This window comes from Typopeltis vanoorti, chromosome 12, assembly GCF_054136105.1.
Source record: "Typopeltis vanoorti isolate ZY-2024b chromosome 12, IOZ_Tvanoo_1.0, whole genome shotgun sequence".
Lineage (NCBI taxonomy): Eukaryota > Metazoa > Arthropoda > Arachnida > Uropygi > Thelyphonidae > Typopeltis > Typopeltis vanoorti.
This window is the reverse complement of record NC_143560.1, coordinates 87,296,953-87,310,634: the sequence shown is the minus strand read 5'-3', so window position 1 is coordinate 87,310,634 and position 13,682 is coordinate 87,296,953. Positions and strand designations below refer to the sequence as shown.

At 34.7% G+C, this 13,682-nt stretch overlaps 1 protein-coding gene across 1 annotated transcript in view; it reads right to left on the bottom strand.

The window, feature by feature from the left end:
• Positions 1-13,682, bottom strand: part of LOC150100970 (putative ATP-dependent RNA helicase DDX10) — a 293,342-nt gene that overhangs the window by 47,888 nt on the left and 231,772 nt on the right. Inside the window, exon 16 of the mRNA XM_090401236.1 lies at positions 6,548-6,703. Coding sequence (XP_090257362.1) covers positions 6,548-6,703 — 156 coding nt within the window. The remainder of the gene's footprint in view (positions 1-6,547; positions 6,704-13,682) is intronic.

The following is a 13,682-nucleotide window of genomic DNA, read 5'->3' as shown; positions in this document are numbered from 1 at the left end:
ATTCCAACTGACAACTTCATCGAGCAGCTTATTTAATAGTTTAATTTGCATTTTTGTAGGGTTATGATTGATTTCTTGATAGGTGGAGGTATATCTTGCAAAAGGCAGTCTTTTCTCTCATAATCAGCCTTATCCATTACCACTACTGCTTTACCTTTATCAGCTTTCAAAATTGATATACTGCCAATTTGCTTTTAAAAAGTGAAGCAGCAACTTCAAAGTGTAGTTTATTAGCATCTTTGCTGGAAAGTCCCGGCAGACTGTGTTCGATGTTATGTTAAAAATCAAGATACGGGATGCATTTAGGTACCACAGCAAAGTCAAGTCCTTTAACTAATGCACTAGTTTCAGCAACAGATAATGGACGTCCAGAAACATTCACAATCCATTTATTAGTAGGAGTGTTGTCAGAGGTAATTTTTTTTTATGGTATAAAGATTCATATTTTTGCATCAGTTTGCAGGAATGTCTTTCATAAGAACGGGTTAAAGATTGTTTAGAAACAAGAAAAACAATATCCAGTAATTTGTCATCCAGGATAGCTGAAATCCTTCTTTCAAGATCTAAAATAGACTGAATATTAGATGCTAAATCTTTTTTAGTTGCCCGAAGTTGGTTCCGTATCAAGGAAATAAATTGTGTGAGCTCCAGGTGACTGAATAGTTTCTCTAAATCTAGCAAACATAGGAATAACTTTCGTATCATGGCATTTTTTGAGAAAGGTAATCCGAGCGCGAAGCTTACCTTGTAAAACCGATAATTTTCCTAACTTGTCTGTTTGTTTAAGAATTCAACTTTAGTGATTCTTCCCCGTGAAGGATAATAAGTCTAATCTTTAAAAGGTACCTGTGGTATAACTATAAATAATAAATTACACGTTAACCACAGTAATTAACATGAATGAAAATAATATTCTTAATTAATATTAATTTCCAGCACGTGGCAACAGTTTTTAATTGGTAATCCACTGACTGTTATGTACTTTGTATTCCATTCCTTTGAACTGCTTGTCGTCTACACTGATGATGTACTGTTAATTTCAGTAAGAAATATCTGTACTTTTATTTTCATTTAAAGTTAATTACTGTGGTTATCGTGCAATTTATTATTTACAGTTACTACAGGTACCTTTAAAGATTAGATTCCAGAGTCATGACAATGTCTTGGTCACTCATCTCTGGATTTTCTCTAATGTTTCCACATAACAATAAAAACAAATTGAACAAATCTGATCACAATAGTCTATGAGGGGGGTCTGGAAAGTTCTGATAAAGATATAATCAGAATCAGAGGATATAAGAACATAAGTTGCCTTCATAACTCTGCTACTAGTATGTTCTTTCTTGTAGTTATATCAGTTGCTTTAATTTCATTTGTGTTCTAGGTGTTTATCAGAACTTTTCAGACCCCCCCCCCCTTGTATGTATGGTCTGACCAACACTTTATAGAGTGGGATCACCATCTCCCTATCCCTACTTATCGATGTACTCTGCATCACAGAAGCAATGCAATGGTGCGGCCTTTGTAACACTTGCAATGTGCTTTCTAACTTCAGTCCATTGTCAACCATCATCTCAAGATCTGGAATCTCATGCACTTCATGAAGCATAGTACCACAAATACAGTATACCGCCTTAATATCTCTGTAACACCTTACACTTATTATGAAACTACAGCCTCACTCATCGATCCAAGCTAAAAGTCTATTCAAATCTTCCTGAATGGAATTAACATCAAAAATGCTCCTTATCATTTACCTCAATCGGCAAACAACTGAAGATCCTTAATCAATCCACATGAAATATCACTAATAAATAAAATATAAAGATGATCTATCAAATGCCTTTTTAAATTCCAAGAATATCATTATATATGAATCTCTCTTATCCAACACATCCATTCATCACATTAGCATAAAACAAGTAGATTACTAAAACAAGGCCTACCCATTACAAGTCCATGTTGACCATTAAAAAAGAATTCCATGGCCATCAACCTAGTCCTGTTTTCTATTTTTAACCAACCCCTCCAATAAATACCTTGACTACAACTGCAGATATATAGTCTGGTCTATAATTGAAATCTTCTACCTTAGAACCATACTTGTGGAGTGGTAATATTTTGATTTCTTTTACTCTTTGAACCTTTCTCAACATGAGACTTTCATTATTATACTTCCACTTGTTTGCCACAGAGCAGATGAATTCCCTTGAGTTATCTCTAGCCTGACTGACCAATGTGCTCCCATTGTAGTATGGGATCTTCCTTTGTTACCATGTCACCTTTCTTCTAGCCTGCACTTTAAATTCCTCATGCATCTGATTATTACCAACTGTCTTGTAGATCCTTCATAACATCTTTTACAACACCACTTGCCCAATTTTACTGTTCATTCATTTCATTCCTACTCTATTGATTCAATTAACTCATTGTATGCTTCCTAATCAATTCCCATGCTATATCATTTCTTTTCAGCACAGCACACAGCTTGTCAGTCAATGGTATTGATGATAGCTAACTATGGAGCTTCGCATAATCATTCACATTATAATTTTATATATAATCCTTTTTTCACAGTAACCTTTTTCTTGTTTGACCATCTACCAAAGCAATACCTCACCAACTGATGGCAGTGTTGATACTCATTAATAACCACATTCTGTGAGAATATCATCAAATGCAACACTCTAAAACTTGGTAATTTCTCAGAAATTCAACAAATTTACTCTCCTTGTTCCCACACGTGATCTTCTTCTTCCAATTGACATCCTATAATTAAAATCACCCATTACGACTGCCTTCTTCTTTTTACATGTTCAACCAATTTGCATAAATAATTCCCAATCTGTGGTCTTTATATTCCATGGCCTATAACAACTTCCTATTACATATTATATTTTATTAATTTTGACCACACATCAAATAGATTCAAAATCTTCACATAAACTACATTTTCAACGCCCCTCCTCTTTTAGCCTTCATATACAAGTAGAAACAATATATAACTGGATATATTTTGCATTATTATGCATTTTTAAAAGAAGAGCTTGAACATCAGATTAGTTGAACTAAAGAGATATTACTTACCTTTGTAGATCTTGCAGAGCAACAGAACTCATTTGAGGTATATTTTATTGTTTGTTTGTGTGTGTGTGTGTGTGTGTGTGTGTGTGTGTGTGTGTGTGTGTGTGTGTGTGTGTGTGTGTGTGTGTGTGTGTGTGTGTGTGTTTTGTTATTTCAGCTGCATTTTTAACTTCCTTCCTTTACTAAGGAGTCTGACCACAGTCAAGCTTATATATATAAAACTGTTATTTTCTGATTCAATAATAAAATTAGACTGGGATATATTTGCTGAATATTTTAATAACAAATTAAGCTGACTAGTTTCACCAATGTGACTGTTTAGGCAACAGTCACGTTAGCGAAACTAGTTGGCTTAATTTGTTATTAAAATCTTCGGCCAATATATCCCAGTCTAATTTTATTATCGAATCAAAGTTGGTAATTGAAAAAATAGAATTATCACTGTTATTTTCTTTTACTCAACTGACTGTGTGTGAGTAACCATACAGTTGGACAGTATTCCAACTGGATTAATCCTCAATTCAGTTGCCTGTTTGGTATTTGTGATTTAAATACTGTGTGCTGTAAATAATTATTATTATAATACGGTATCTCCATAGAGTCTGGAGACTCAAACTATCATACACACAAAACTTATCATACCTTTCCTTAAACTCATTCACTGTAAGAGATCTCACAACTAATTCTGGTAATCCATTCCACTCATTCACCATTCTCCACACAAAGAAATATGGTCTGTGCACCCTTATTAACCACGCTCTTACACAACTTCCACAGATGACTCCCAGTTCTGTTTATTTGTCATATGCTAAAAAATTTCCTTTCTGTCAATTTTATAAAACCCCTCTATCCTGTCCCTACTTTTCTGCAAATCAACCAAACTTTGCAATCCACACACCTTCAACCAATCCTCATAGGGAGCATTCCACAGACCTCACCAGCTTAGTCACTAATCTCCGAATCCTCTCTACCACCTTCTGATCCCCAAGAAACACAAGTGACCAAATCTGTGCACAGTAGTAACAATGCAGCTGAATAAAAAGTGATAACAACTTCCCTGTCTTTACTTGTTAGCATGTTTTTCAACAACTAAATAATCCTTGGAGCTATTTTGCCAACTTTTGCAATATGTCCTCTGAACTTCAACTCTTTGTCCCAAATCCCTAGTCTCATCAATTTCCTGCAATCCAGTGCCATCAATATGATATACTGCATAACCTTTTCAACCCAAAGTGCATATACATTTAATGTTTAATACATTAAATTGACAGTCATTATCTTTTGCCCACGATGCCAATTTATTTAAATCATCCTGCAAGATATTTACACCACCTTTATCAACTATTGCTCTCCCCAGTTTTGCATCATCAGCAAACAACTGAATATCCCTGGCTAAATCTTTCTCTATATCAATGATATACAAATTAAATAGTGGCCCTAGAACAGAACCCTGAGGTACTCCACTAGTCACCCTCATTCTCTTAGATTCCACTCCACCATATATTACCCTCTGGTGTCTGTCTGTTAGCTAGTCCCTATCCATGCTATTAGCTTCATATCCATTCCCATTTGCTTCCACTTTTGTAATAGTTTTCTATGTGTGGCCATTTCCTTTATCCAATTCCACTATCACTTTTACCATAACATGTTGAATAAATTACTAAGACAGGACCTAATCTTTGCAAAGCGATACCAATTTTCTTACATATTCACATAATGCATAGGCTGACATGCCATTCAGTTCCACTGCTGTATTCACACTGATAATTTTCAATATGTTGAACACCTGTTCATCTATCTCAATTTTGATATGCATCTCTGTCACATCAACAACTGAAAAATCTCCACCTGAATGATACACCTTTGCGAAATGATCACTCAGCAACTCAACTATTTTTTTTTTTTTTGCCTCATTCACCTTCTTGCCATTAGCATTGTTTAAAATCACCACAGTAATTTTCCCTCTTACTTGCTACATAATGCAAAAACTCTTTTGGATTTACTCTGGACTGCTTAGGTAATTTTCTCTCTTAATCTAATTTGGCCTTTCTTACTACTAGTCACCCTTCTTGCTTGTACTTTGTACTGCTTATGAGTATGCTGTTCAAATTTTTCTTTATATTCTCTCCATAATGATTTCTTTTTTTTTTTTGCAGCTTGTGCTTTATATCTCTATTTCCACTTAATTCCCACTTAGTTTATCCTCCTGACCTTTGGTGCAGTCTGATACTGCTTCTCTCAATCTCTGACCTCTTTCCTTGTAGCTTCTCAAGCCATGGCTGCTCCAAGATGCCTCCTAAGTCTGCCATAATTTCTTGATAGAAAATTTCACATATTTGGTAACTTCCCAGAACAAGACTGCATGGTCACTCTCCCCAATTGGAGGAAAGTAGGGATATATCTTCTGATGCTATTACCAGATCCAACACTTTCAAACTGCTGCTCTCCACTTAACATGTTGCTTAAGGTAATTAACCATTAGTATTGTATAAATTCCACTTTCATCTTGCCATGCCCGCTTTCCTTCCTCCAATCTATGTCCCCATAGTTGAAGTTTCCAATAATAATCGCTTGGCTTGTGCTCATTGTACTAATCTGCTAATGCTACATTTGCCTGTGGAGCTTCTGGTCTATAGCAGCACCCCAACAATATATTTTGTCCTATTGGCCTCTATCTCATACCAGATAACTTCAAATGAACCATCTCCCCCAGATTTAAAATCCATTTTAACTTCTAATTTTGTTAGTTGTAGGTCTTCAGCTATCATCAGCAATACCCCACTTCCTGTCCTATTCTCTCTACCCTCTCTGAAAATACAATACCCTTTACATTCTATCCTGTAACTATATCATTTTCTGTCGAATGATTCACTGATGCCTATAATTTTTGGCCAAATTGAGCTTGACCAATGCCAAAAATTTCTCTCCCTTATTCCTGATACTTCTGACATTTGTGTACATGCATTTCAACATCCCCTTGTATCCACAATTACCCTTGTGTAATGTCATTACCAATCCATTCGAATCGGAAACCTGTGAAATAACATTCAGCATAGCATGATCATTTCTGTACACATGGTCAGGGTTGGCCAGGCACATGCTTAATTGCACCCCCCCTGCAATCTCACTAGCTTCCCTGGTTTTGCACTTCTAAACTCTCACCAAACATTTTCAGAACAAAGCCAAAATAATGGAACGACTTGTCAAATAAATGCTGATTAATAGTTTGTGCAACCACTATTTTGCTTTTCATTCTTTGATATTTGTGCAATTTAGAATTTTACAGATGACCCTGGAAAATTATTGCCAGGATTATAAACCTTAAAAAGAAAAAAAAAAAAAGGGGGGGGAAGATTTTTTTTAGTAACAACCCCAACCTTTTTTTTAAATATAGAGATGCAATGAAAACAATTTAAGATACAATTTTATCAACAAAATTTACTAATTGACATATTGCACTTACTCTGTGCTTAGCTTTCACTCTTTGCATATGTAACTTCTTATCTACTTTATCTTCCTCCTGCATAATTTTCTTTGCCAAATCTAAGCTGAAATATGAATCGTCTGGAAATTCTTTATCTAATGAAGCCTTCTGCCTTGAAGGGAATTCTTCTACAACCTGAAACATACAACAATGTTACTGATAATTAAATTCATTACTACAGAAATCTGATGAATTAAAACAAATACACAAAGCAGGATATTGATAGTAACACTAAATTATTTTAATTTATGCACCTTGCACCTACAAACTTGCTACTTAACACTGAACACTAATGTTGATTAGTGTGTTCAGTGTTAAGTAGTGATTAGGTTTTAAACCTGATATACTAAAATCTCAGCGTCAATCTTTATTTCTATAAAGGAATTTTATCAATATGGTATTTCTTACAAACAAAAACAACAATTATTACACACTGCAGGAAGGAAGCTATTGTCTAAATCTGTTAGTATGTTTGAATTATTTATAGGGTCTTGATAATATTTAATGTTACCATACAATAAACTTAAGTTATACAATTTATAGTAATTATATAATTAATAGTTAATATTTAGCCCATTGTTAATCAAAATGAGTGTTTTTAATTAAATGTGGACATAATGGTTTATTTTTATAGCTAATTATAAATATATTGCTAAATTAGTAGTCATCATCACCACCAATGGGTCCAATGTATGTTGGTGTCCCCGATGCCTGTTTCACCATTCTTTGCTACTTCTCTCTCTCTCTTCAACTGCCAGATGACTCAAATACTGCAAATTCTTTCCAAACCACTCTTTCACATCATCTACCTATTCTCGCCTTGGCCACCCTTTTCTACTTATACTATCCATTTTACCAAGCATCAAGGCTCTGATCTTTCTACTGTTATCCATTATGCAGATATGTTTAAAAAAACTTTAGTTTCTGTTGAATTATTTTCCCGCACTAGATTTTCTTTTCAGTTTATTTACTTTGCAATACAGTTCTTCATTTATTATTTTTTGTACCCATCCAATTTGAAGAATCTTTCTATAACATGTTCTTTCAAAAGCCAATATTAGTCTCACAGAATCTTTGACCATTACCCATGACTCACAGCCATAGAGAGCGCTGTGAGTCATGGGTAATGGTCAAAGACTAAAATAAAATAAAAGACTAAAATAAAATCCCAGATAACAAAAGTTATCTGGGATTTTATTTTTTTTATAGTCTAAATCATGGATCACGTTGCTCCCTAGGTATGTGAATTTTCTAATCCTCTTCTGGCTTTTGTCTGATAACTATTTGCTTTATCATCCTCATCTCTCTCTCCAAATATCATTGTTTTTGTTTTATCAATGTTCATTAACAGTCAATATCTCTTCCCTTCTTCACTTAATGAGAGATTTAAGGATAATAAGCATTTGTGAATATGCATGTTTCCAGTGGTCTAAGCTTTAACACTTTGAGTCCTATCGATATAAATATACATCGATCACACGTGAACCCAGAATCCCATCGATGTATATTATTTACATCGCTAAATTAAAAATTCTGAAAATATATTCTGAAAATACATGCTTGAAATTCATTATCAGACTGTACTGTAGTTAAATTTGAACCTTCAGCTTCACTATCCATGAGGATGGTTGACTTTTATCAATAAAAAAAGGGAATTTATATTAGTATATCATAACACCTGCCCCATCAGCTTCGTCATGTACGATCGCACATGTTCATGTTTATATTACATGATGCCATCATAACTCTGGCTTTTCCAATCTAAACAATATAAGGGATTCACAACTCTCTTCTTGTGACTTGAGAGATCAGTTTGAATTTCTCTGTCACCATGGACAGACCAGGACCCATTGGGGCCCAAAGAAGGGGTGTAAAATGGTTCTTGACTGAATGCAAATTAGAACAAATGCCCGAGGAAATACTCGATAATAAAGGATCTGAATTAGATGATTGGGCAGACAGTGATCCAGAACAAGAGGAAGCAGATCTCCCCACAAATGTGAGCTTCAAGTCAAGCGACAGTGACACAGAACTTCGAACAAGGGGTGACCAAATTCGAGACTGTCCAGCGAGTCATGTTCGCGATCACATGTGAGGTCATGGCATTTCAAAACTGAATTGCCTAATTCAATAATTTACCACTCAACTTTTGTGGCCAATAGTGGATAATTATAGTGATTTACATCTCTAAGAAAAATGATATTTTCATCATAATAATAACACACATAAGTTTTATTTATAATTTTCATTATTTATGTAACATCAAAGCAATATTTTGACTGAATTTGTTGAATTTTGAAAGTAAATATAAGTAGAAACTAATAAAAAATTAACTTTTTATTGTTTTCGAAGACCTTGATTTCTTGCGACCAGTTTCTGGAGCTCATACCACATGTATAACTAAAATTTTTGTTCCAATTAATTGTAAAGATGCTAACTAAAAGACAAAAAATAATTATTTGGATATTCCATAGAAATACTGCACAGCAATTTTTTAAATAGAGCTAAAAATGGTCAGGACACAGTGTTCTTTAAGTCCCAGTAGGTCTAGGACTCAAAGTGTTAATGGAAGGCTCACTGATATACTTTTCCATATCTTGTTCCATTGCCTGTAGATTTATTTTAGCTTTTGTTATCTGGGATTTTATTTCTTTTTACAGTCTAAATCATGTGTTATGTTGCTCCCTAGGTATGTGAAGTTCTTAGTCTCTTCCAGCTCTTGTCTGTTGACTATTTGCTTTTTCATTTTCATCTCTCCAAATATAATTTTTTTTTGTTTTATCAATGTTCATTATCAGCCCATATCTCTTTCCTTCTTCACTTAATGAAAGATTTAAGGACAACTTGTTGGCAAAAAAACAAGTAAAGATAGAATAAGAAATGTGGATGCTACTGCTGCCATGCATAACAGATTCTGGTAAATAACATTCTCCGTGATTTGTCACTCCATCAATTAAAACACTGTTCTTTCTAGTTCCTCTTCATCTTTTTCAATAATATCTATGTCATCTGCAAATTGTTTATTCTATGTTTATTCCCTTCATATTATTCTTTATGATATATCTATTGTCCTTTCTAAAAGCATGATAAAAATACTATTGAGTCACTTTGTCTTGTTGCCTGGAGCCATTTTCCTATTTCTCCACAGTTTCTCACAGCAGCCTCTGCATTGTCATTGATGTTCTGCAAGAGACACATCATGTTCTTGTCTACTCCATAAGATTCAAATACAGTTCACACCATAGAGTGAACTGTATTTTTACATACAGCATTCTCCAACAATTAATCTTAATATTTGGTGCACAGTACTTCTGTCTCTTCTAAATCCTGCTTGCTCATCTTCCAGATTTTCTTCCATTAGTTTCCTTATTCTTTCTGTTAATATTATCATAAGTACTTTTCCCATGTGACTAAGTTAGAGCTATTGCTCTGTAATTCTTACAGTCCATTTTACTTCCTTTTTTTGTGAATAGATATTAGGATTGACCTTATCCATTCTTTTCTCTTCCTCCCATGCCACGTTACATAACTGGTACAGTTTGTCTATTATCATCTCACCACCATGTTTCAATATCTCTCCAGTGATCTCATCATTCTCAGGGCTTTTATACTTTTTTGGATGTTTTATTGTCCTTTCAACCGCATCCCTCAGTATGATTCTCCATCTATGTGTTTGGTGTTGATATTTCCCTCAATTCATCAATTAACTTCTTTTGGATCTCAATATCTCCCTGTGTCTTATATAACTCTGAGCAGTATCTTGTCCATCTCTCTCCCCTATTTCTTTAGTAGTGTATGCAGTAAAATAAATGGAGGCAGTTGTCAGTTACAAAGTAATTTTGGTACGAGCAAGATCATATGATGCAATGTGTGTAAAGTGTAACAATTGTTAAATGTAATATTTGTAGAAAAAATACGATGATGGTGTGAGAATATGAGAGAAATATGTGGTGATTAGACAGATTGAGGAATGTGAGGCGTTGAATGCATGCAGAAATTCAAATGAAAGATCGAAAAAGGCTGCCATGGCAGGTAGTGATGCATGCAAGAAGGAATGTGATGATGAATGGAGGTGTTCACTTGTATGGCAATCATAGCAGTGAGACAATGTGAGATGGGTGATGTGGAAGTAATAATAGTAAAAAGCAAGAAATCTTGGGGCTTGGATGAGTACTTTATAACACTAGATTGGAAAAAAAAAATGTCGATAAGTAGCAGGAAAGCTAAAAAAGAAAACTAAACGAGAAGAATTATGAATGTAGGGGAGGGGATAAAGGATATGGTGAATTTCATGAAGATTTGTGATGTGATCAAGACCATATACAAGTAAGCAGAGTAAGTGGAAGATATGATTGTGTTAATCAGAACAAAGGATATGAAAGGAAATCAGTATGGTATAAAGATATGAAAGAGTTACTGAATGAGACAAAAAAAGAAAACAAGAGCCAAGATTGTCAGTCTGTTGCCAAGATACAACATGAGTGAGTGAGATAGAAAGCTTTAATTGCAAATAATTTAAGACACAGAATGGGTAGGAGAAATGGTGAACAGTATGTTATATAATATTTCCATAGTTAAAAGAATTACACTTAAATGGATTTGATGCTATGTGCTCAGAGAAATTCTTGGTCATTGAAAAAGTAAAATATAAATACCGTGAAAACTAGATGTCTCTGGAAGATTGTGTAAGCGTTGAGCACTTGCTTTCACATTTATAGCTCAAAATTATGACTATATGATAAAGATACTAAAAGAATGATAGTATGGCAGGATAAGTGGTTTAGGAAATTATGAGAGAAGGATATCAATAATGCGTAGGAAATGGTCAAAGAATATTTATGGAAAGCAGTATCAGACTGCATACCTAAAGTTAGGAGGATAAATTAAATGAGGGTAAAATGAATGAGCAGCACCATTAAGCAGCTGCAAAAGAAGAAAATATTATGGAGGGAATATATATATAAGAGAAATGTGATAAGCCAGCTTACTGGAAATATAAAGCAAAGGCCAGAAGGGTGACCAGCACCATGAAAAAGACAAAAGACAAGATTATGAGAGAAAATCAGCTGAGCAGGCCAAGGGAAATTCTGCAGAGTTCTTTATGTGACAAGCAAAAGGAAGAATGAGATACAAGCTCATGTGTTACAGGAAAGTGTGAGAGACATGATAGTGCTCTTAATCAGACTATCTCAACACTTGTAGAGTGCCATGGAAAAGAAAAGAGAGCTAAATAACTCCATTACATAATGCAGGCTCCAAGACTGAGGTTTCAAATTAGAGACCAATTAAAATCTCAGGAGTGGTGGTTTTGATACTGGAAAAGACGGTTAAGGGCAGAATCCAGGAAGGAATAGACAGCAATATGGTAATCTATGGGAGAATGTGTGGCTCTGTGAAAGACAGGTCTTGTCCTAGTAATTTAATCATTTCTACAATAAAGTGAACAGTTGATGAGGATAAGAATAAGGGAAACGGCTATATCATGATACGACCTGACTTTGCAAAAGTATATGACAGGATAATGGATGGAACCCTATTACAATAAGTTGGAGCAAACAAGGTTAGATGTGAAGCTGGAAATACTGATAATACTGATTGGGTGATGAACAGATATCAAAGAGTAGCATATGATGCTGAATCAAAGGAAATGCAAATAACTAATAGCGTGACACAGGTACGGTACTAAGGTCACTACTATTCAATTTGTAGACTGCTGATACTAGGAATGATTTGAAGGGGAATATCTGGTTGTTTGCTGATGTTGATGATGCTAAAATGGGGAGAGCAACAGTTAATGAAGATGATGTAGAAATCCTGTAGGATGATCTAAATAGACCAGTGTTTGAACAAAGGATAACAGGAAACAATACAATGTGTCAGAGTTATCAATTTCAGTTGAAACACTACTGGCTGCATGTTGCATAGATAGAACTGCTCTTCAAGAAACTGATGAGAGTAGGAATTTAATGGTAATGGTGGATAGAGAGTTCAATTTTGGAAAACATACCACAAAAGTAGACAAACTATCTCCATTAAAAATAAAGAAGTTACTTTGCACAATAGTCTAGATGATTGTATTAACCATCTGGACTATTGTGCACAGGTTTGATGCCTGGGTTTCTTCAGGATGTAGCAGTAATGGAAAGGATTCAGAGACAAGCAACCAAAATGGTGACTGATGAGAGCTCAATATGAGAACAGACTGAAAAGGTTTTATAGTAGATGCTACAGAAAATTTCCAATACATTAATGGATGGAAGAGAACAAGAGGTCATTCCTGGAAGCTGTTTAAGAATGGAAGGGTGTAAGGAATGAGGACAAGATATTTTGTTTGAAGAACAGTAAATGAGAGCGGAATAATTTGTCAGAGGTGGTCGGTGCTTTATCAATGAATGATGTTAAAAAAGAGAGATATATTCACTGTTTCAATAATATCTCTTGTGAGCCTCCTATGACGAGTCACCGGACTTCATGAAGATACCTGTAGAAATGGGAACAAAATTTGGTTAAGAAATTGACTTAGGCTGTTTATCTGAACCAGTTAGGCTTTTTAAAAGTCATTTAAATCAGTCTGGGGAAATGCTATCATGCATGTCTGAATATCAGAAATAAAGCTGAGAAGATCTTGGTGGTGGTGAAAAGGATAAAAAGTATTGGTATTAGTAAGATCTGACTAGAAGAAGATAATATTCGTGCAGGAATACAGTGTAATAGGAACAATGCATTCTGTGTATTTCTAATGCTAGACATGACAGGAAAGGTAGGGAAGTATTCATAATAATTGCAGAGAAATTAAATGCAATCAGATTAGAAATCTTGAGCAGTGATGATAGTATTAATAATACAAGCAATGAGTTTGAGGCTACATGATGTGAGATAAAGGTTAACAAGACAAAACAGTTGGGTGTTGCTGCTATACACTTAGGTGGCACCTGAAGAGGATTTTGAGACTGCATTAGAGAGATAAACCTTATGCATACAAGGAGGCATAACACTTTGAGGTGATTTCAATTATGAAGATATAGACTGGAAGAAAGAAAAGGTATGCATGATGAGGGAAAAAAATTTATAGAATTACTTAGAGAAAACTAGCTAAAGTGGCATGTGAGGAAAG